The sequence below is a fragment of the Triturus cristatus genome, chromosome 3_1, assembly GCF_964204655.1.
Source record: "Triturus cristatus chromosome 3_1, aTriCri1.1, whole genome shotgun sequence".
Lineage (NCBI taxonomy): Eukaryota > Metazoa > Chordata > Amphibia > Caudata > Salamandridae > Triturus > Triturus cristatus.
In genome coordinates this window covers 876,267,653-876,289,382 of record NC_140583.1, presented here as the reverse complement: position 1 = coordinate 876,289,382, position 21,730 = coordinate 876,267,653, and the positions used below count along the sequence as shown (strand labels likewise).

The 21,730-nt window shown below is 43.2% G+C and overlaps 1 protein-coding gene across 1 annotated transcript in view; it reads right to left on the bottom strand.

Moving 5' to 3' along the window:
* Nucleotides 1–21,730, bottom strand: part of LRP2 (LDL receptor related protein 2) — a 342,454-nt gene that overhangs the window by 57,969 nt on the left and 262,755 nt on the right. The window contains exons 59-67 of the mRNA XM_085645360.1: nucleotides 19,137–19,253; nucleotides 18,909–19,025; nucleotides 17,021–17,158; nucleotides 16,523–16,645; nucleotides 11,122–11,250; nucleotides 10,652–10,783; nucleotides 9,605–9,736; nucleotides 3,551–3,694; nucleotides 984–1,143 (exon numbers count right to left, since the gene is read on the bottom strand). Of these exons, the coding sequence (XP_085501486.1) occupies nucleotides 984–1,143; nucleotides 3,551–3,694; nucleotides 9,605–9,736; nucleotides 10,652–10,783; nucleotides 11,122–11,250; nucleotides 16,523–16,645; nucleotides 17,021–17,158; nucleotides 18,909–19,025; nucleotides 19,137–19,253 (1,192 nt within the window). The remainder of the gene's footprint in view (nucleotides 1–983; nucleotides 1,144–3,550; nucleotides 3,695–9,604; nucleotides 9,737–10,651; nucleotides 10,784–11,121; nucleotides 11,251–16,522; nucleotides 16,646–17,020; nucleotides 17,159–18,908; nucleotides 19,026–19,136; nucleotides 19,254–21,730) is intronic.

Genomic DNA, 21,730 nt, shown 5'->3' with positions numbered 1-21,730 from the left:
ATTTAATCATATTAACTGAAATGAATATTACTTTTTTTCTGAAAATCATTGCTCATTCTCCACAAACTACCTGGCCACTGATATCCTTACTCCTGGCTGCATGAAAACGTCAACCTAAATTTCAAAGGAGGCAGAATCTAGTTGCCACTGGATTCAAGTTCTGCCAGCGAAGATCTTGTACCCTTAGGGGCAGATTTACAAGCCCCTTGCGCCACTTTTGCGTCACTTTTCCCATCATAAAAGTAACGCAAAAGTGGCGCATGGGGCTTGTAAATCTGCCCCTTAGTTCTCACCCAATAACCTCTTGCCAGATAGAGTAACATCGAGTCTAGGTTGTATTTAGAACTGACTGCCTCGGAGAAACCATAGACAATACACCTCAGACAGGAATGGAAGACCATCTGTTGTTCCTTTCTTTCAGAAGCAATGCAGCGCCTTGTGTGGACCTTCAAGCAATTTAGAGACGGCCTAACGATAGCGTCTTCAGCCGCGCCTTCAAGACAGCGCATGTTTGGGGGGTTTTTGCCCAACATTCAGAGGGGCAGATTTACAAGCCCCTTGCGCCACTTTTGTGTGAAAAGTGACGCAAAAGTGGCGCAAGGGGCTTGTAAATCTGCCCCTCTGTCTTTATAACTATTAACTTCCTTTTACATTTTGGTTCCTCCCTTACACTGATTTCCACATGCATTTTCCCATAATGGTCTTAAAGTTTCAACCTTATGGTAATACATCAAACCTAAATTCCTGATACCCCCAATATCGGTGGTATTGCCATTCTACAAATACTGAGGGAGATGTAAATGGGGTCTTAATGCAAATTACTCATATATAAATGAGCCAAAGAGCCAAATGGAATTCTTGAGTTAAATAGTAGGCCTGGACAAAGTACTTCTTTTATGAGGAAACTGAATACACTATGCGCTGCATATATATAACTAACTTTTCTTTTTGCTTTGCTAGGGATGCATGTTGAGTCCGCTTACCTTCCCACCCAGTCCACAGCTATGCCCTCGGGTTTTGTAATGTAGCGCAGATTCAAGTCAACTTCTTTTACAGGGTTGTTGCCACTGACATTGGGTAAGTATGCTCGCTTGATGGCACCGTAGGAAGCGCCACGCCCTTGAATGCTGTAGTACACAATGCCTGTAGGTAGACAAAAGCAAAATGTTATTTTTATAAGCACAGTGTGAATCCCATGTGCAGGATGTATTATAAAGAGGACATTTTTGTAATTTCTCTTTTAGGAAAAAAATATGGCTGTTAATATTTGTCTAAATATTATATTTTCATGTGCACAAAGCGAGCACTGAGTATATATATACATGTGTAAATATATATATATGCAAATATATATATATACATATACATATATATATGTGTGTGTGTATATATATATATATATATATATATATATATATATATATATATATATATATATATATATATATATATATTTTATTTATTTTTATGGTATTTCTTTGGACATTGCCAAAGGCCAGCATGGCCGAAACGCGTTTGTCTGCCATTGGAGCGGAATAAAAACACATAAGTATCTTTGAAGTGTGTGCGCCACGTTTTTGTTCATCACTCTAACGTTTGGAGGAATATATATATATATATATATATATATATATATATATATATATATATATATATATATATATATGTAGAGAGAGAGAGAGAGAGAGAGAGAGAGGGAGAGAGACGAGTGAGAGACAGGCTGGAACAATAACAGTCCTAGAAGAACTAGTAATGTTAACTCGCACTCAATCCAGGGCCGTACACCACATTTTACCTTCCTAATACCCTGAAAAATAATCTATTATATGAACAGTAATACTTTTTAAAATGGAATGCGCCTTATAATTATGCAATTTAAAAAATCTCGGTCCCTTTTCCCATAAACTTACAAAGATTCAGAAAACTGTGGTGCTTAGTAGCGTTTAATTTGGAAAAGAAAAAAAATAGAAATACTTTTAAGAAACTAAGTTCATCTGCACATAATTTGCCTTAGAAACCTGCCATCAGCACTGTCGAAACATCATTGAATGTTAAGGTTGCCTGGTCTTGATTCCATCTCGTGCCTCTTTCTACCACCACCCCACACTTCCTGCCTCTTTAGTTCACTCCTGTAGGTTCTTTTCCACCACAGCTTTCTGTCTTGGTCGTTGTTTTCCTCTAATTTGCTTTCTCCTCTTCCTCCCTTTTCTGTCTTTCTCTCACTCGCCCTGGGTCAAAGTCCGAAGACAAAGAATAAATCCCGGTCCCAAAAAGGAGTTCTGATGCTTTCCACATGCAACCACCCACACAACTCAAGAAAAACCCCGAAGTCGGTTTTTGTTTCAACATCTCAAGAGCTATGTTAGTATTCCTAAATCTAGGCGCTTGAGAGGGGCCAGAACATTCACTTTTGATAGGTTATCCATATACCCTGATCAAGACACATAGTGCAATAGTAGCTAGAGTGTTCAAACTCCACCAATTCAAAATCTCTATCACTAATCTTCATACAAGAAACAATTGTTCACATGCCAGCAGGCCGCCATATTTAATTCACTTCCTAAATTGAGCTACAGGAACTTCCCTTCTTTATCAGAGAATCATAGTAGACGTTTGTTACTCATATCTCCTATGAATACCCCATTTGGATTAGTAATGCTGTTAATTTCTAACTGATGGTACCTCAGTATATAACCCTGATCGATGACTGAATGGTTATAAAAGCTTGAATGTTTTAAATGACCGGTTGCGGTAAAACTAGACACCAAACCTTTCTGTTCCAGAAGCAAGAGGGCTCCAGGATCAGAGGCACAAAGGATGGAGACTGCCAGAGGGATTGTATACACTGATGTATAGACACCGGCACAACAACACAAAATAATGACTTTGCAGCTGAACGTTGGCTTATAACGGGAGGGGTAAGGTTGAGCAAACACATACAAATACAAAGAAGCCTGTATGGTAGAACACCACTAACAATACAGGGAGGGAGAGAGTACAGAGGCCAATCACCGACTGAAAACATATAGAACGTGACAAATGAAGCCAGCAGCCTTTCCCCTTAAGCATCCACGAGAAACGAAAGGAAAGTACAGCAAGGTTTATGCAACAGCAAATAGCACATACAAACAAAGACAGCAATGCTCAAATATGTTTTATTTCCTCTTCATTTTAACATTAAATAGGGCTCCTCATTCTACCCTCCCCATTAAAATAAATAATAACGTGTATTGAACGTTATATGTGATATCATTCTTTTCAAAACGAGTGTCAAAGTACGGGTGATAAACAGGGGCGTTGCTATCTGTAATGCAGCACGTGCAGTAGCACTGGGGTTCAGGGGTGTGAGGTACTTTCCTCATCCCAATTATAGGCGCCTTTGCTACTAAACTAGGTGCTGGGGGCATCTTCTTTCCTTACGTTAAATCCTATATGCCCCTGCTGCCTTCCCAGTGATAATGTGTGTCTAAAGACTTGAAAAGAGACCCAGGGTGGCCCACCAGGGGGAGTGGCCATGACGTGTAAGTGACGTCCACAGTGCTGTACTTACTGAGCCCCACCCCCTCTGGATCCCAGTCATAGTCCAGGGCGTGGATGTGCTCCTGGTTATCGATGTAGTCCGAGTACTGCTCCGAGGAGAGGTTGTACTGGCGGATGCGCACACTGTCCGGGAGCAACAGCAGCGGAGAGTTTCCTGCGGAGGACAAAGAAGTACCACTGGTTATAACTCTTGATCACACATTCAAGCACGCAACATCTGAGCGACTTTGAACCGCCTTGCACTCCTCTAAATATGGAGGCTTTTTACAAAATCTGGATGTTGTTAAAACAATCACAAACATTGCCAAAGCCAATAGATCTGCCTTTAATGTGTCAACGCATCTAACATCTGGCATTAACAAATTATGTCTACATGTGCTGCATGTTCTATTTATTTAATAAGACCAGGCCTTAAGCCTGCCAAAGAACAGTAACAAAAAGGTTTGCTTTGTGTATAAAATGCATACAGGAGGAAATTAATTGAATTTGACAGAGTGTGATGATTGTGTGCTTTTACAGAGTCAAAATAGTTCCTCGTGCATTTTAAAGGAAGCACTTCCTGGAAGACGGAATGATAAACCAGCTAGCCAATAGCATGAGGTGAGAGATGCAGTTCCATGGACGGAGCCAAACCTACTCTTTGTATATTCTAAAGATTTGGCAACAAGAGTAAACATCTTTAACTATCCCAACAGTATATGGAAGAGACAGATACTAAAGATAACTATCTAAAAAAGAAGTATAAAGTTCTCACATTTAATGTCTTGACGAGTTGCTCCTTCTCACTGGGTTGCAAGATGCCTTCACATAAGTTTAATAGATCAAACAAGTGACTGCTTGTAAAGTTGCAAACGCATTAATGTGTCATCCATTGCAGGGCAAGGACAATTTTAAGCCCCAACAGATGTGATATATGAAAAACACTCTATTGTGTGTGCTTGTCTCCAGGTGTGGTGAGGTCACATAAGCCGGTTGAAAATACACACTGCAAGTTTTCCTGCCGCAGAGATATGAGCGGGCTACATTTGATTCCTGGTGGGTTTTTTTCGTTTTAGATTTAGTAATCGGGCACTATTAGATACAAGTAATACACGTTATTAATTTGCTCAGAAACTGGAAGGGGACTTTCCCAATGAAGGCACTTGTTCTGCCCAGTGTTCTAACTAAACCCACGATATGTTAGTTCCACCACACAGGCAAAACATTTCACCTGGTGAACAACTTTGCCACTAGCGTAACAAAACTCAAGGGGGCCTCCCTGCAAGGCACGTGGAGGGGCCCCTCCTGGCTCAATCAGGAGTTCTGCAGCCAGAGAGCTGTGCTGAGGGGGCCCCCCCGCTCCGCAGGGGCTGCGGGGGCCTGTGTTACGTTGAATCCTGGCAACGTAAGTAGCTAGTCGCTTTTATGTAGCGCCCCGTACACTTCTTCCATTTCTGAGGCCAATACAGGTTTTCATTCTTTTGAGATCGATAAGCCTAATAACATTAAATTCAGTAAAAGCATCACCTTTTATTGATTGGGCCTAGGAATGGCAAAACCTGTGCTGTCACGCACAGTGGAAAAACAAATTGCTAAAATGCAGATCTTTATGCACTGAGCATTAGATGGTGTTCATAAGTGTGGATATGTGAGAATTAATCATTTCTGTAAGAATATTGGTAAAAAACAGGTTTGGATCACATGAGTCCTAGGCTCTCCAAAAGTCTTGCTAAAAGTCATAAATCCCTGAGAAACGTTGCTGATCAGCATTTAAGAGTTAGGTGTGCGACTGCGATGGATCCCCAGCGGTTTCTGATATCAGAATATTGAGAAATGGATTTGCTGCAGGTCATACAATCTTAGACATACACACTGAGCATTCAAATAACTCAGAAGGACAGGGTATGTGATATGTCAGACGTCCAAAGGTATACATATATTATATGTTCTGTAGGTCATGCCTCAAAAGGCCTAGAAGTGCTCCAAATATAAACTAAATACATCCAGTTTCAGTAGACTACACCTAATATTCTTTTTTGCCAGATTCCTTTTTGTCTCTAGTCTATGATTTGGTTTCTGCATTAATTCCTGAATTAAAAGGCCAGTCACTCAACAATTCTGATCCCTTCTTAGGGATATTGCTCGCGCGACATATCTTTCACGCCCTCGCGGGACTCGCTTTCCTAAACGTCCGCTCTGCGGCTTTCCTTTTCAGAGCGAAATGTCCACACCTCCACGGGCCGCTGCACTTCAGACTGGGCATTAACCAAGAAGGTGGATCGCCGCCAAGATTCCACCTTTGTTCCCAAACATCTCATCCTTTAATCTTCAGGGCTACCTCACCCCTGGACTTCTGAGGGAAGGAGAGCGACCTCTACTAATTTCTTTCTGCTGACAAGAATATCACAAGCAGCCTTTGATGATGGGTTATTTGGAAGTGAATGCAAGAAGACACCTTAAATTAGGGCTCTCGAGACATACTTTACAATGTCCAACTGCAGATGAAAGAAACTCTGTTTTCTACCTTTTCAGTTACACACAACAATAATATATAGCGCTTCGGATGGACAATTTTAAAGTATACTCGCATTTTTAAAGTGGGTCCTAATAAACAGAACCATTAGAAAGAAGCCATTTCACGTATAATGTTATGTCTCCTCAATATATTGATAAGCAGGTAGCGTAAACAATTTTAAGAGACTGTTCTAACCTAATCCAGAGGTCGTATCCACAAGCCATCAGTGGGGTTGGAAATCAGTGCGCTACTGCATCTGTAAGATGCCTATACAGCTCCTTTGCTGAAGTAGGGAGCACCACTGATCAAAAATGAATGTCGTTGCTCCTGGAGCCAAACCATCTCTCACTGTTCCAGGGGTGTGCAAATTTAAACTATGCCACAGAAGGTTGAAATCAGTTGGGGGCTGATTAGGAGTTTGGCGGATGGGATACTCCATCACAAACATGACGGATATCCCGTCCTCCATCTTACAAGTTCCATTATATCCCATGGATCTTGTAATAAAGCAGGCGGCATATCCACACATTTGTGATAGAGTATCCCATCCGCCAAACTCGTAATCAGGCCCTTGGTGTTTATGTTTGCTCATTTCCAAATAAGGAAGGGTGAAATGACATCTTGGGCTCTATTTCAATTCTGGATAGGGCATTGAAGCCTTCACATAGGCCCCGATATACAGAGCCATTTAGGAGTATTTAAAGTAGCACTCCTGTAGTACTCTTTTGCCTACTAGCACATTTCTTTATAAAGATGCCCAAACACATCTAAAATGGGAAGAAAAGGGAATATTCAGTGTACAATTAATAGAAATAAAATGTGTTCTCTTTTCACTTTTACTAATAGAAAGATGGACGTTTTGGGGCTGATTCAGAAAGGTGTGTAAGAGCACCCCTGTGGCACTAATTCCTGTACTCATAAATGCTTTTGCTAATCGGCCACTTCCATGTGATTAAAAATGCCAGAGTCGCATTGAAACCTGAATTGTGCAAATATTAAGATTTGCAGCAAAAACACTGAATGGCCCATTACAGGTCAATCAGAAAATTGCCGAGTCGTACCCCCCCCTTCCTGAAGTTACCGATATCAGATGCATCTGTAACTCCGAGAGGGAGGGACAAATACTCACATTTCCATGCTTTAGAGGAATAACATCTGGGTACTGGTGCTTTCGCACTAATTACTAGGCCTGGGTGAAATGTTATTGATGCCTGAGTAACTGCAGAAATTTCAGTAACTACCCATTAGTCTTCTGATGTGACATTACCGAAATTAACCAATTACGCCAGGTTGAGGAATTAAGAGCAATGTGTGGCGTAAACCTTGCCACAGGAACAACGAACTAAGAGAGAGGAAGAGGCTGCTGGCTACTGCTGTTCATGTCCGGTAGCATTTAGTGCTCTTTTCTTAGTGCAACGTGCATCCTCGGTTCCATTTTGGACAAGACGAAGCATTTTGCAGTAAGTAAATTGAGCTAAATGTTGGATTACGTTTCCCTCGTAACTATGCATATTTAAGTGTAATTTTGTGGCAATTACAAGTAATTATGCTAGAGAGGATTACGCCAGTTACGCCCACCCATACTGAATAATGATTACTGTATGTTTTGCACACTATTTGATCTAAGGACTTCGCCAGCTTGCAGTATCTGGAGTCTACAGGTGAAATACTCCTAATACTGCTAATCTCATAATGCAGGAAGAGCACTAAGGGTGTCATTATGATGGCAGGCAGATCACCACCGCTAGCTCGACGATCCACCTGCCATCCCAACTTGTTTTCCCCCCCGTCATATTATTATGGCGGGGGTATCGCGGCGGGCGGAAAGTCCGTCGGCTGCTTTTCCGCCAGTTGGCAATCATTCCGATTGCCGGCCATGCGGAGCTGGGGCATAATATGGTGGCGTGCCTAGAAGGCACCGCCTCCATATTCACTGGCGTAACAAACCTTGAGGGGGCCTCCCTGCAAGGCACCTGGGGGGCCCCCTCTGTGCTCAATCAGGAGCCCTGCAGCCAGAGGGCTGTGCTGAGGGGACCCCTGGAGCTTGGGCCCTCCCGCACCGCGGGGGCTGCAGGAGCCATGTGTTACACCCCTGTCCATATTATGATTTGGGGTTTCACAGGCCTTTCCATGGCGGATTCGCCGCCATGGAAAGGCTGGCGGGGAATTGCTTTGGGGGCCCGTTGCAAGCCCCCGGAGCATGGGGGGCTGCACTTGGGGGGTACCTATGGTACCCCCCTTCATTGCCATGCACAAGGTGGCAGGCATCGCGCGGTGCCTGCCACGTTGTGTATGGCAATGCACAACATGCCTCTTTGGCATTGCGGTGGGTGTTGCTTACAGCAGCACCCGCCGCAATGTCAAAGATGCGAAATGCGACCACCAGGGCGGCAGTCGCATCCTAATTGGCGGCGTGGGACCGCCGCACCGCTGGCGGCCAGTCCCAGCAATGCTAGGGTAGTCCGCCCGCCATCCTATTGGGCCCCTAAGTGTGGAGCAAATTTACTGCGAAAAGATGCCTTTTAAGACCAGCTTTATCTGTCAAAGATAAACAATTAATCGGGAAAGATACAATCAGACTTGTGCTGCGCTTTTTGTCTTCCGATCTAGCATTTAATAGTAATTGAGAGACTAAATGCCAAATTTAGAAAAGTTGGACATTGATCAAAATTAGCGAGCACATTTATTTTGCAAATTGTTTGCAGTTCAAAATAAGGAATGCAGCGAACAGGTTATTCTCTAAGTTTCTTCTGAGTCTCGCAACCTGAAGAGCTGCACTACAGCAAACATTCTGTATTGGTTTTTGCTTTTAAAATGCTTATGCAAAGAAAACAGATGTATTTCCATTTTTTTAAAATGATGAAACATTGCACAAAATATGAGGCAAATCACTTTACTCTGGTTCCTATGCAAACAAAAAAACATTTTCTCTGGCGAAAAATCTTTATATAACATTGGCCGCAGTAAAATCTATTTCCTCAAACCTTGTTGGAAAAGCAGGCAAGTGGTGCAAACGTGTTTTCTCCGTTATTGACTCTGAAACTGGTCAGTTACATTAGTTGTCCCTTATCCTCATTGTTTTTCCTAGCCTCTGGCTTTTACTCTTTGTGAGGTCTAATAATGAGCATTTAAAAAAAAAAATCTACGAGGTCAATAGCACTGGGAAGAAATATCAACATGGCCCACTGTGATATTGTTAGGCTTGTCATCCTGATTTTCATTATCATCATCAGTCTATATTTGCTGGGGCAGCTCCACTAACACAAAAACCCTGGTGCCGTGCACAGGAAAGGAGGTGGGGATAAGAGAGATTGCCAGAAGGGGCTTTCACTCATTTTTGACGAATTCCCCGTTATTGTTCTCCTCTAAGTGAGGCCCTCATCTTTCAATTCATCCCAAATTCTGGCTTTGTGTTCTGAGACAGTGAGGTTCTGATAATCTGCTCTCATGAAGTGCTTATGAAAGCGCCATCTTAATAATACAGTAATCAGCAGGAGGCCTGAAGGTCACTCTAGAGGTCACTGTGGCTATCTGAACAGGAGATGCTTTGCACGCTGTTGACAAACTTACCATCCGCTGCGCATTGTCTGCCCTCATGATCACCAACCGACTTAAATCCCTCGGCACACAGACACTCATAGCTTCCCTTTGAGTTCTTGCAGTCTTGCGGACACGTGCCATAGATTTGACATTCATCAATATCTAGAAAAGAGAAGATCAAACGGTGCGTTATTTTTCGTCTTTATTTCTTGATACTGTGTAAGTTGCAATTGTTTGGCACAGTGCTGGGAATGGATTACAATGTCCCTTTCCGCCTGCCTTTTCATGGCGGTTAACCCGCTATGAAGAGGCAGACAAAAAGGGACTTTGGGGCCCATAGCGGGCCCTCCTTTCCCCCTGGCCCTCAGTTGTGTGTTTTTGAGGGGTATCTATGGTGCCCCCAACATATCCCTGCACCATGTGGCAGGCACCGGTGCCTGCCACGTAGTGCATAGTATGTTAAGTGTCCCCTTTTTGCACTGTGGCGTGTGCTGCAGCCAGCAGCACCCGCCGCAATGCAAAACATAGGCAATGCAACCCCGCTGTGGTCGCAGTCGCATCCTAATGCCTATGGTGAGACCGCCGACAGTCCTAATCAGCCCCTTATTTATCAACCTTGATGCTTTTTATGGACACTAATTAAGGACATATGGTGGGCACCAGGAGATAAAGTAAATTGCGCAGAATCACAGGATATTGATCCGACACCAAGGCTCGAACCTTGTTCCCCAGTGCCGAAGCTTGCAGCTCTGGCCTTTACACCACATCTTCTCGCCACTTTCATGGTTAGAAGTTGGTTCTGTTTTAGGCGGCACTAACAGGAGAAATGGACTAGTGCAATGTGCATCCTGACGAGAGCCCCGGCACTTAATTGTTTACGAATTAACCGCTGAATAACACACGTTATTAATAGCATCTGAGCGCTAAATAAAAAAACAAGGTACTCTCCTCCCTATTTCGTCTCTTAAAACAAAGTCTTGCAACCTAAGAAGTGCATTACAATGCAGCACTTAGTGTGGACACACTAAAGCCCTGTAGCAGGCAACGTGTCCCACAAACAGTGAGTTGGCTCTTTACCTTCGCAGGAGTTGCGGTCACTGTCGCTGGCTCTGTACCCAACGTGGCAGGAACAGATGAACCCGCCTTCATTCAGGTCGGTGCAGTTATGCTCACATTTATTTTCAGAGCATGTCCGGCCTGCTCCAGGATCTGGGGAAGATTGAAAACATCTTGAAGGCAGTGTGTCATACATGAAAGTACACAGGCCTTGTGCCTTATGACATTTCCATTGTGTTGCATCAAGTACTCTGTGGGATATCCTCTCTGGAAATTGCTACTTTAAAATATACAATCACCAGACAACCAACCCAAGTGCCACTTTATGAACTATGCCCATTAGGCTTATGTAGCTAGATAAAGTCTCTTTAAACCAGAAGTGCAAAGGTTCAATACAACCTGGATATTGTGGAGCTATAATACTAAAGTCACTCTATTACATTCAGTTCTACCACCACGAATGGTGCTGGTACAATGAAGGGTGAACTTACTGCAACCAAGTTCATCTGTGTGGTCCCCGCAGTCGTCGTAGTTATCACATACACTGTGCAGAGCTACGCAGTGTCCATTGGCACACTTATATTCTTCAGTAGTGCACGGTGCACGAGTCGGTGCTCTACCTATGAAAAACATGATCCACAGGTCAATATGTTCAGCTCAATAGAAATATGTAAGTTGCTTTTCAGTTTTGCATTTTTGTGTGATGCAGAAAATGTCATTTATTGTGCGCATAAATAATTATTGTTCAAATTTTGAGGGAATGTGCACGAAAACACTCAAAAATTCAAACCAAACCAAGTATACCATATAACAACACAAAATAAACCAAACTAAATACCTCTCCAAGCACTTAGTTAAAAATAGAAAAACAGTTATCTTGGATGGAAGTCACTTCAAAACTAAAGGCCAGATTTATATATTGACAGACGGCCCGCCATTCCATCATAGGGGAAGAGTAAACTACTCAGTCCCCATGACGGTGGGACTGCCCGTCAAATTCATAAATGATCGCGGAACAAACTTATTTATAATGCATTCGCAGGAACGCCGACGCGGTGTTTCTGTCAATCGATCTAGCTGTTTGGTGCAGGGCTGCGTTAGCATGACAAAACACTGCCACAAACAGTTTTCTTTTTTTATTTCAAAAAGAAAATCCTGAAAGTAGATGTTCGTATCGAAAATAAAAAAAAACTAATGCTCCTCTCACCAAAGGAGTCATCTCCCATGGTGGAAGGCATCATTTGCAGTTTACGGAACCTCACTGCTAGGGTCTGTTTGGCATTGAAGGACAATAAAAAAGTGGATACATGTCTGCCCATTCTGATTATTTATTTTTGCATTTTCTTTTCTTCTATGTACTTAGTATAGCGCACACATCGTTCCAAAAGGAGTATCTTGGCGCTTGGGCTGTAGGCCAAAGCATAGTGAGATTCAGAACAGTCATGTTTTCGGCAACTTCTTAGAATTCTGGAAATCTGGGTAGGTACAGATATAAAAGGGCAGCTTATTCCAATGATAGGGGGCTAGGTACAAAAAGGACATGCCACCATACCTGACCAACCGAATGCAGGGGGTCTGCAGAAGGGCTTTATTGGCAGACCTTAAATATCTTGAGGGCTGATAGTATCCGAGTCTGGAGTAGAGGAGAGCAGCAGAGGATTTATAGAAGGTTTTGTGTGTCAGACAGCATAGCTTGAAGACGCTTCTTTTCCTGATGGGCAGCCAATAGAATGTCATTAATAAAGGGGCAGATGGAGTCCGTGCAGGAAGATTACAGATAAGCCGAGTGGCTGCATTCTGCACAAACTGCAGTTTGGCCAGCAAGTTGTTGTTGGCAGATACCAAAAGGGCATTGCCATAGTCCAGGTGACTGACTATAAGAGCCTGGAAGAGGGTTTTCCTGGCAGTAGAAGGAAGCCAGGGGAATACTTTCTTTAATGACCACATTGTGGCAAAGCACATGTCACAAGTGCTATTAACTAGATCCCTCATGGACAGTGTGTGGTCAATCTTTACTTCCACCTGCTTATGGGAGGGAGCTGGGTCAAGATCGGGGGGGGGGGGCACCAGTCTGCTAACCATAGCCTTTGTGCTTTGGCAAAAAGCAAGATCTCAGTTTTTTCACTGTTAAGTTGGAGGTGGTTGTTGGCCATCCAATGGTAATTTCAGACATACAGTGCACAAATTGAGTTTTCACTTTGTCGAGATGAGGACGAAAGGAAAAAAGGAATTGGGTGTTGTCTGCATATGACACAAACTCCACTCCACATGCTCTCACAAGCTGGGCCAAAGCAGCCACATAGACTTGGAATTGAGTTGGACTCAAACATGAGCCGTGAGGGACCCCTTTATTGATGTAAGTTGTTCTTGATTTAAAAGAGCAGAGAAACGTTTTGTTTGTGATTGTCAAGGAAGTCCAAAATCCAGTGTAGCGCTTTGCCATGGATGCCTGCTTCATGTAGTCTGCAAATTAGAAAGGAGTAGGAGACCGTGTCAAACGCGGCGTAAAGATCCAGCAATACAAGCATGACTGGAGTCCCTATTCCCAAGGAGAGGCGGATGCTATCTGTGACTGCCAGTAAGGGCATCTCCGTGCTTTGTAGTGCTCTAAAACCTGACTAAGGAGAATCAAAGGTCTTTAGGGTTTCGAAAAAGGATATCAGTGGTTTGTTAATAAAACTTTCTAAAACTTTTGCAAGCAGGGAAAGCAGTGAAATTGGTCTATGGTTTGATAAGACCTCAGGATTAAGTGAGGGTTTCTTGAGGAGAGGAGATAGATACTTGCGCACAATTCCATTTGGTTGGCACGTTTGCAGAGTCCAGAGAAAGGTTGACTAATATTGTTATGGATGGCACTAGATAGGTGGCAAGACTAGACATGACCCTAGGAGATCATTGGGTGAGCTGGATTTTGCGAAGGGCTTACACCTTCAACACCAATTCCGTGCAACAGCGACAGCGATCGAAGTTACCTAAGCTGGCAGTAGCATTGGGGTGCTGATGGTCCTAATCGGCTTCCATCCCTAAGCATCCCTAAGCGCACAAGGCTAGGGGGGAAGATCTTAAAGATGTGTTGATTTTTTCTTTAAAAAAATCTGCTAAAGAGCCGCAGAGTTTTTGGGATGCTAGGATAGTGTTCATGCAAGTGTGTGGCTTCTGAAAAGAGCTTAGCGCTTTATAAAAATTCCTTAGAGGAGTTGTCGGCTTGTGCTATGGTGGAAGTTAGGTGCACCCTTAAAGCCGCTTTAATCAACTTATGATAGCTCCTGAGCATAGCCTGGTATGTTATCTTGTCCATGGGGATTTTGTGGAACACCATCTGAGCTCCAAGCACTTAAATTTGTATTTTTCTTGCTGTACAGTGTCTGTGTACCAAGGAGTGTGGTTTCTAGGAGCAACAGATTTAGATTTTTTGATAGGGGCTGGATGCTCAAAGGTACTGACAAGCGAGACGTTGTAGACAGCCGGGGCAATATTCATGTCCAAATTAAGTGACAGAGTGGGGGGCCTTAAAAGTCTCTGAGAAGGGGGTAGGGAAGAACATTTTCTAAGAGAGGTGCGGTCTAAGGTCCTCGTTGTTGAACTTACTTAAGGCATTGTTTCATGCGATAGAAAACGCAATTCGGTGATGATCAGACCAGGAAATGGGCAAGAGAAGATTGCATGTTGCTTCCACTATATTTCCAGTTCTGTGTGTTGGGCCCATTACAACTCGTTTGAGCCCAACATTCTCCATGTCAGCTAGTAGTTGTGTCACGCTGGGGTCATCATTTTCCTCGCCGTGATAGTTAAAATCGCTCAGAAGTAGAAATGTATCAGTGGCCAGAACATGAGGTGCAATATAATCAATTAGAGTCTGTACTGCTGCCTGGTGGGCGATAGATCAGAACACCTCTCCAGACCTCAGTGGCAGAGATTGTGATTTTTAAAATACACATCTCAATTTAAGCTGAGAGAAGGGTGTCAACTAGTTCGAATTTTATGGAGTTGTGAAAGGCAGTAGCGACACCCCCTCCCAGACGCTCTTCTCTGTCTAGTTTGACTAGAGAGTAATGTTCAGCGATGGCAATGGGGATGCAGGGGAGATCTGTGCTGCAGACCCAGGTCTTGGGGAAAAAAACAGAGCTTAGAGCAGAGAGTGGAGGGTGGAGATAAGGTCCCATATTTCTATAGCATGCTTTACCATGGACCTAACATTGAAAAAGAGGCTATCTATTTTTGCTGTGTTATTATTATGTGGAGAGGAGGAGGAGTGTCTCTTCCGCTTATGAGCCTTCGAGGGAGGCAATGTAAGAAGGGTAGAAGGCAAAGTCATCGAGGTTAGCATTTTATCACTTTCCGACACAGGCAAGGTGTCTAAGCAGGAGAATCTAAATTGTGTACATGCTGCTGGCCCTTCTAGACCTGGGAAGGGCTGAGTGCAGCATATCACCTCTTTATTAGTTTCATGAAAGCCATGTGAATGTGTTTTAGCTCAGTGGGGAAATACTGCTGAGTTAGATTCATAGCTATGCTTACCATGGGCTGAGGGCATGGGAGGAATAGGGAAAGGTGCAGGGGTCATGGGGTCGTCCAGGCGCGGATGGATGCAGACGGGCTTGCTACAGCTCCTTATATACACTACCCTGCTGACAGCCCAAAAGTCTAGACTGCTGACCTTCCCAAGAGGGCAGCAGTCTAGTAGTTAAAAGGAAGTAGGGAAATGCTCAGGGAGGCTCTCTCCGTAGCAAATAGCAAGGGTGTGGTGGACTGGAGAGCAAGGGGGTGTGGTGAGAACAACACAAGTAGGAGTAGTAAAGTTAAAACTGCAGACATTTTAAAAGGATTAAAGCGAGCGGCGCAAATGACACATCAGGTAATGAGCAGCGTGTCGCGTAAACACAAAAACAAAACAGTAACTGTTGAAGTAAAAACAAAGCAGAGGCAGATACCTGGCCTTAGCAGTGCTTAGGCCATCAGGCCGTCAGAGAGGTTTGGCTATGGCGGTGATGGAGTAGTCACCGCTGTTGCCAAACCTATCTTCTGCCCGCAATTAAATAGGGTGGGCAGACCATTATGTTTGCAGTGTGAATTCTCCGTCACTGTTGCTGGTGTGTGCTCCTAAACAAAAAGCATATCTCGCAAATGCCTGCTTGAGTCTTTTTCCAGGCTAACGAAAACCATATCTAAACAAATAAATGGAAAAATATATAAATAAATGGAATACTCTGAGGGAGAGGTATATGTTACAGAAAGAGCTTCCTGCCTCGCAAGTAGTATGAAAAGCGCTATATAAATGCCATTACAGTAGGGGAAAAAAAACATACTCTAAGGTGTTTTAACAAGAATTAGCTATTAATATGAAACAACTTGTGATGTAACCAAATGATTCTGCTCTCCTGTGTTGAAATAATTTCATACACCTTCTCTTTAAAAAACAAACAGTGTTATGATTGGGGTGATGGTGCCATTCTGGCAAGCAACAATCATAGGGAATCATTTGTTTATTTGGGAAAATTTTCCATAATACTTCGGTACAATTGTTAATTACAAAATCAACCATTGTGTCAATTATATCAAACTCATTTTTTAAAAAGACCACTAAAACAAATAATTGTGGCTTTACTTGTAAAGTGGGGTTGCCATATTATCTGTAGTAAAACACTACTCCTAGATGTCCAGTACCTCAATGTCACTTCTTGTCTGTCAGAATCAATATTTTGCTAGTCATCTCATCTCATTCTAAGTATTTATAAGACGAAGTGTTCAGTTGTAGAATAGATGAAATAAAATGTTCTTTTTAATATTGATATTTGCATCATGTAATTACTGTATTATATTAAGTAATACAATCCTCTATCATCAGCACCAAAAACGAGTTTAAAAATGCTTTTAAGAGCTGAGAAGACTTACAATTCTCTTCCTTCTCATCGCTTCCATCTCCACAATCATCGACGTGATTGCATAACTCGTGACTGTAGATGCAGCGGGTGTTTTCGCAGCGGAAGCGGAATGGCGGATCACAGGGAATGTCCACTGAAATGTAATATATACTGCTGTTATCCACACAGAACAACTCTATTGAACAAAGCTGTAACATTTTAATCCACTTTTGAGGGATATTCCATATGTTAAAGGTCTGCTCAAGTGCTGTTGGTTAAAGTCGTAAGCTGGGACCGATAACAAAAGAAACATTGCATAAGGGAAGTCTGCACATTGTAAATATGCACACAAAAAATAAAAAATAGGTCATGTACTTTAGCAAACAATTTCTTGTATACATTAAAATGGAACACAGAGCAAAATGGAACAAGTTACTGTAAAATGTCCAAAAGCAATGAGTCACACAGTTTTGTATTTTTGGGGAGACATAATGAAAAAATGGCTCCAAATATTGTAACAGTCACTTACAACACAGGTGAAGTTCTTCATCAGACCCGTCTCCACAGTCATTGTCTCCATCGCACTTCCACAATGGCTGGATACAGATGTGGTTCTTGCACTCAAACATCCAGGGGGGGCAATAGGTCCCATTTGGATAGCGGGTTGCTGGTCACAGAAAAGCAAGATAGGTTTCAAGTTTAAAATAATATTGTTTCTGCTATATTAAAAATGTATGCTAAACAACTGATGAGATTTACAATCTCATGAATTATTGGGTTTTTCTTTAAAGGTGCATTTCATACAAACATAAACAGTTGTAGATATATGATAAACTGTCAATGAAATGGAAACTCTTGAGGCCCCATTCTTCATAATATCACTCTGACTTATGGAATGGGATTTTTTAGCAATCTATATCTTGGCCATTAGGGGGTAGTAGTACACAAACAAGTTAAATTCAAGCAGTACATTTAAAACCGAACACTGTGCTCCAGGCTTGCACCCCAGATCATCATACCTCTTTTCCAAACTCCAGAGAGGCACTGATTTCACAGTACAGGCTGTCAAGCTCTGGAATTTGCTATCAGCCAAGATTATACACTTCGGAGGCCAATTGAAGCGTTGCTATTTCCAAGATAACTACTTAATCCCACAACGCTGGGATAAAACCCGGAAAGATAGTCACAGCTAAAATGACAATCTGCAGTTTACAGAACTCAGATGTTGAACAACCCAGCTAGTACCCAACTTCTACATCAGGTAAGCAAGAAGTGCTCACCTATGGTAAGCCTTAATATTATACAGTAATGTCAATTCACATAAAAAGTTTCTGGTCCACCCAAAAAACTAAAACCATACCACTCTAAGGCCTGTAACCTAATCCTCCTACACTCACATCAGACAGATGTGCTATAGGTCTTGTCCAGAAGAGATCTTCCACATACAGCTGTCAAACTGGAGGACTCTGATCTAGTTCACCACTGTCGGTCCCAACTAACTAGACACTATGACCACTTCTTTGGAGTTCACAAAGATATTCAAATATGGGATGATAGTAACAACGCCCATCCCACCAGGCATTACCCTACTTCTGTCTCAAACTGTGCCTGCTCAGAACCAAAACAAATGTAAATCAAAAATCAATCAGGTTGGACAACCAAGTACAGTAACCAGCTAAGCAGACTATGCTTGTGAGCAATAACATAATTACATATTGGGACCTGCAGGACTGCTAAAAGCTGCCAGCTTATGAAAACCAAAAACTGTGTGTCTGACTCTTGCATCTCATTATCCACCACACTGCTAAGTGGTGCATCCCATAACACGATAACTGCAGCTCAGTGGTCATCACACGCTACTTGGAAACACTTCCCACATAGGATCAAAAACAAAGACAACACCATTGCAAAAACACACCCTACACAGGGTAGCTTGCTGACCATTTGGGCAAGAGCTTCAGTGCTCCACGTAGGGGTAAAAAGTTCTATATAAATGCTGCCATACCATACAAAAACAAAAACTACCCTGTGTCTGCAATTGTAAGGCGGGTCCAATAGGTTCATTTTTTTCTGTAGCAGAATAGGATTTCCTCCCACACAATTATAGGAGCCTTCAAGAGCCCAGAGGCCTCAGCTATCCACACTGCCAAATATAATAGGAATAGGACATGGAGGTGGTTAGTCTGGGCATGTAGATGGCCAAGAACATGTATGGGAACACCAGGTTCAAATTCCTTCTGGAAACAGGGCCAGTAGCACCACAATGTGTGCCGGGATATTACATATGTGTCAAACCTTTCACATGATCAAATAACTGTGTTCTTTATGTTAGAAATATACATGAAGATGTATAGCATCTGACTTGTTTGCTTAACATATTCCAAGTTAAAAACATTCAGTAACAGTTTTTAACTCACGGCAAGTTGACTCATCAGAGAAATCGAGGCAGTCCGCACTTCCATCACATCGAAATCGCTCTGCGACACAGTGGCCGCTGGTGCACTGAAAATACTCAGGGTGACAGGTTCTCAGTTCTAGGGAAAGGAAACAGTGTCACAGTGCTAATCATGGTTTTAGTGGGAGATGCCACTTCATGTCTAACTTATTCTCCACAAGCTTTATTTGAACAAACTGAGCAAACATACCACAGTCGCGTTCATCTGAATTGTCTTCACAGTCGTTATCGTGGTCACAAACCCAGCGGTTAGGAATGCAGCGGAGGTTGTCACAACGATGCTCACTTTCTGTACAATCACGAGGACCTTAAGAGCAGACGATATCAACACTTTCACAGTTAGGGTGAGTAGAGGTGAGCGAGCCAACAAAATAACAGAGAGAGGTGAGCCAGAGCTGAGCCAATAGTGTGGATGGGCTTTAAGAACCCATGCATTAGCCGATCCCTGGAAAGGTTTGCACTTAAATAGTGCAAAAACACGGAATATAAATATGATAAAGGGTTCAAGATTCAAAAAAGTGTTTTTCTTTAACATGCAGAAGTGTTTCAGCTTAGTACATCAGATTACATAACTCCATTGAGAGGCATTTATTAAAAGTGACACTTTTTTAACATTAGATTAAATTATTCCAGCCCTTTCACCGCGCCATGATGACAATTCCATTAGTGAATTAAGATGCAAGTCACTTGTAGTGTGCATGCCATTTGTGCCCTAGAGTCTTACATGGAGCAACATTAGAGTCTATTTAAATCAGACACAAGACAGGTGTTTGTATAGCATGCAACCTGAACTCATGTATTGCAAAGTGCTCTCAAATGCAATAACGATCAAAAATGAAATCAAATATTTGGCCAGGATCACAAAATATGGTTGTTAGACTTGGCCTTTTTTGCAGGGTCATCCCTGAACTTTTTGCCTTCCTTCTGGTATTTATTCTGACCTGGTGTTGGGGGTTTTAGGATTCTGGGCACTTTATCACTGCTGTCTAGTGTAAAGTGCATGGGCTCTCTATGGTAAACGTGGTAAGATTGGTCTACACCTGTTTGGTGTATTTAATTTAATTGTAAAGTGGTATCTCAGATATCCAGGGCCAGTAAATTAAATGCTACTGGTGGGCTTTCAGCGCTGCTTGCGCCACCCATCAAAGTAGTCTTTCAAACCTGTCTCAGGCCTCTGCCGATGCAGGGCCTGTGCGCACAGTTTACTGCCACTCTAACGTAGCACATGAAGTGGGTGCCACGTCTGTGACTCCCCTTTTACTACATAACAGTCACCCCTAAGGTAGGCCCTAGCTAGCCCAATGGGCAGGGTGTGCTATAGGTAAAAGGTAGGACATGTGGCTTAACTTTGTGGCATGTCCTAGTAGTGACAAACAGCCATTTTGGTTTCTCACTACTGTGAAGCTGCCCTCTCATAGGAATGCATTGAGGATTCCCTGATATGTATTTCAGTGGTAATTCCTGACATGAGAGGAGTAGCGTGGTCAAGTTTGGTAATTTTGCAATAGTGGTATCAAATGCTGCGTAATGGTGTTTGCAGATTTATTATCACTATTTTAGAAATGCCACTTTTACAATTGGACATTTCTGTGTGCTATGTATCTTTGTGCCAGCCTGTTGTGTATTGCATGTCTGGCTCCGGATGACAGGGGCTGGGGAGGTGCAGTGGCTCCAGAGGGGCTGGGTGAGTCAGTGCTAGGCTGAATAAGCCAATCTGCATTTGGAGTGGTGGGAGGAGTAGCACTGGGCCTGAATAGGACTGTGCCTGCATTATTACTAATGCCTGAAGGAGGGATTTACAGACTGTCATGGGGAGAAAAGTGAAAACCCTCCTCAAGAGGCTTAACGCGTATAAGTAGGAGCCCACGGTGGTAGTGACTTGCTCCTTCATCGTACGTTTCTGGTCCAAGTGTACTCCTAAGTTTTTTACTACTGCTTTGGGGACCGGAGCAGCACCCAGGTCAGTAGGCCACCAATCTGGGGACCACAGTAGAGGAGCTTCTCCAAATAACATAATCTTCGTTTTACCTGCATTGAGCTGCAGGAAATTGTTCCTCATCCAAGCCAAAATGGCTATCATGCCTTCGGAAAAGGTCAATAGGATATTGGGAGAGTTTTTATCAGAAGCCATTAGGAGCTGGCTGTCATCAGCGTAGGAAATTGGAATGAAGCCCAGATCCCTGAGAAAGTCCGCTAGAGGAGCCACATAAATGTTAAACAGAGTGGGACTGAGACAGGATCCCTGAGGTACTCCTTTAGTCAACTCCGAAGTTTGAGATTGGAAGGCACCGAGGTTGATGTTTTGAGTGTGGTGAGTTAAGAAGCATGACAACCACTGGAAGGCAGGGCTGTGGATTCCAACATTTCTTAGTCTGTTGAGTAGGATGGAATGGGATATAGTGTCAAACGCTGCTGACAAATCCAGCAGCACTGGTAGCACAGAAGAGCCGCACAACAGGAAGCCAGGCGGCCGTTGCCTGGTTGGGGGCGAGCTCCCTGTGGTGACAAGTAGAGCCCTACGTGTTTCCAGAGCCCGAGGAAGAGGGCTCCAACTTTGGCTGTGTAAGGGCGTGAGGGGCACTCCGTAGTGCATGTTCCTGAGCCCCAAAGAAGAGGGCTCAATCTCTGCTCGCTCCGAGCTCCAAAACAGGATGTCGGGCGAGGAGAGCCTGACAGGGGGCGTGACCGACCAGAGGAAATAGCACCAGAGCCGGAAGTCAGGCAAGTGTGTGCCTGAGTGTGGGCTGGGCTCCCGCGTTGCTGGTGAGAGCCCCGCGAATTGCC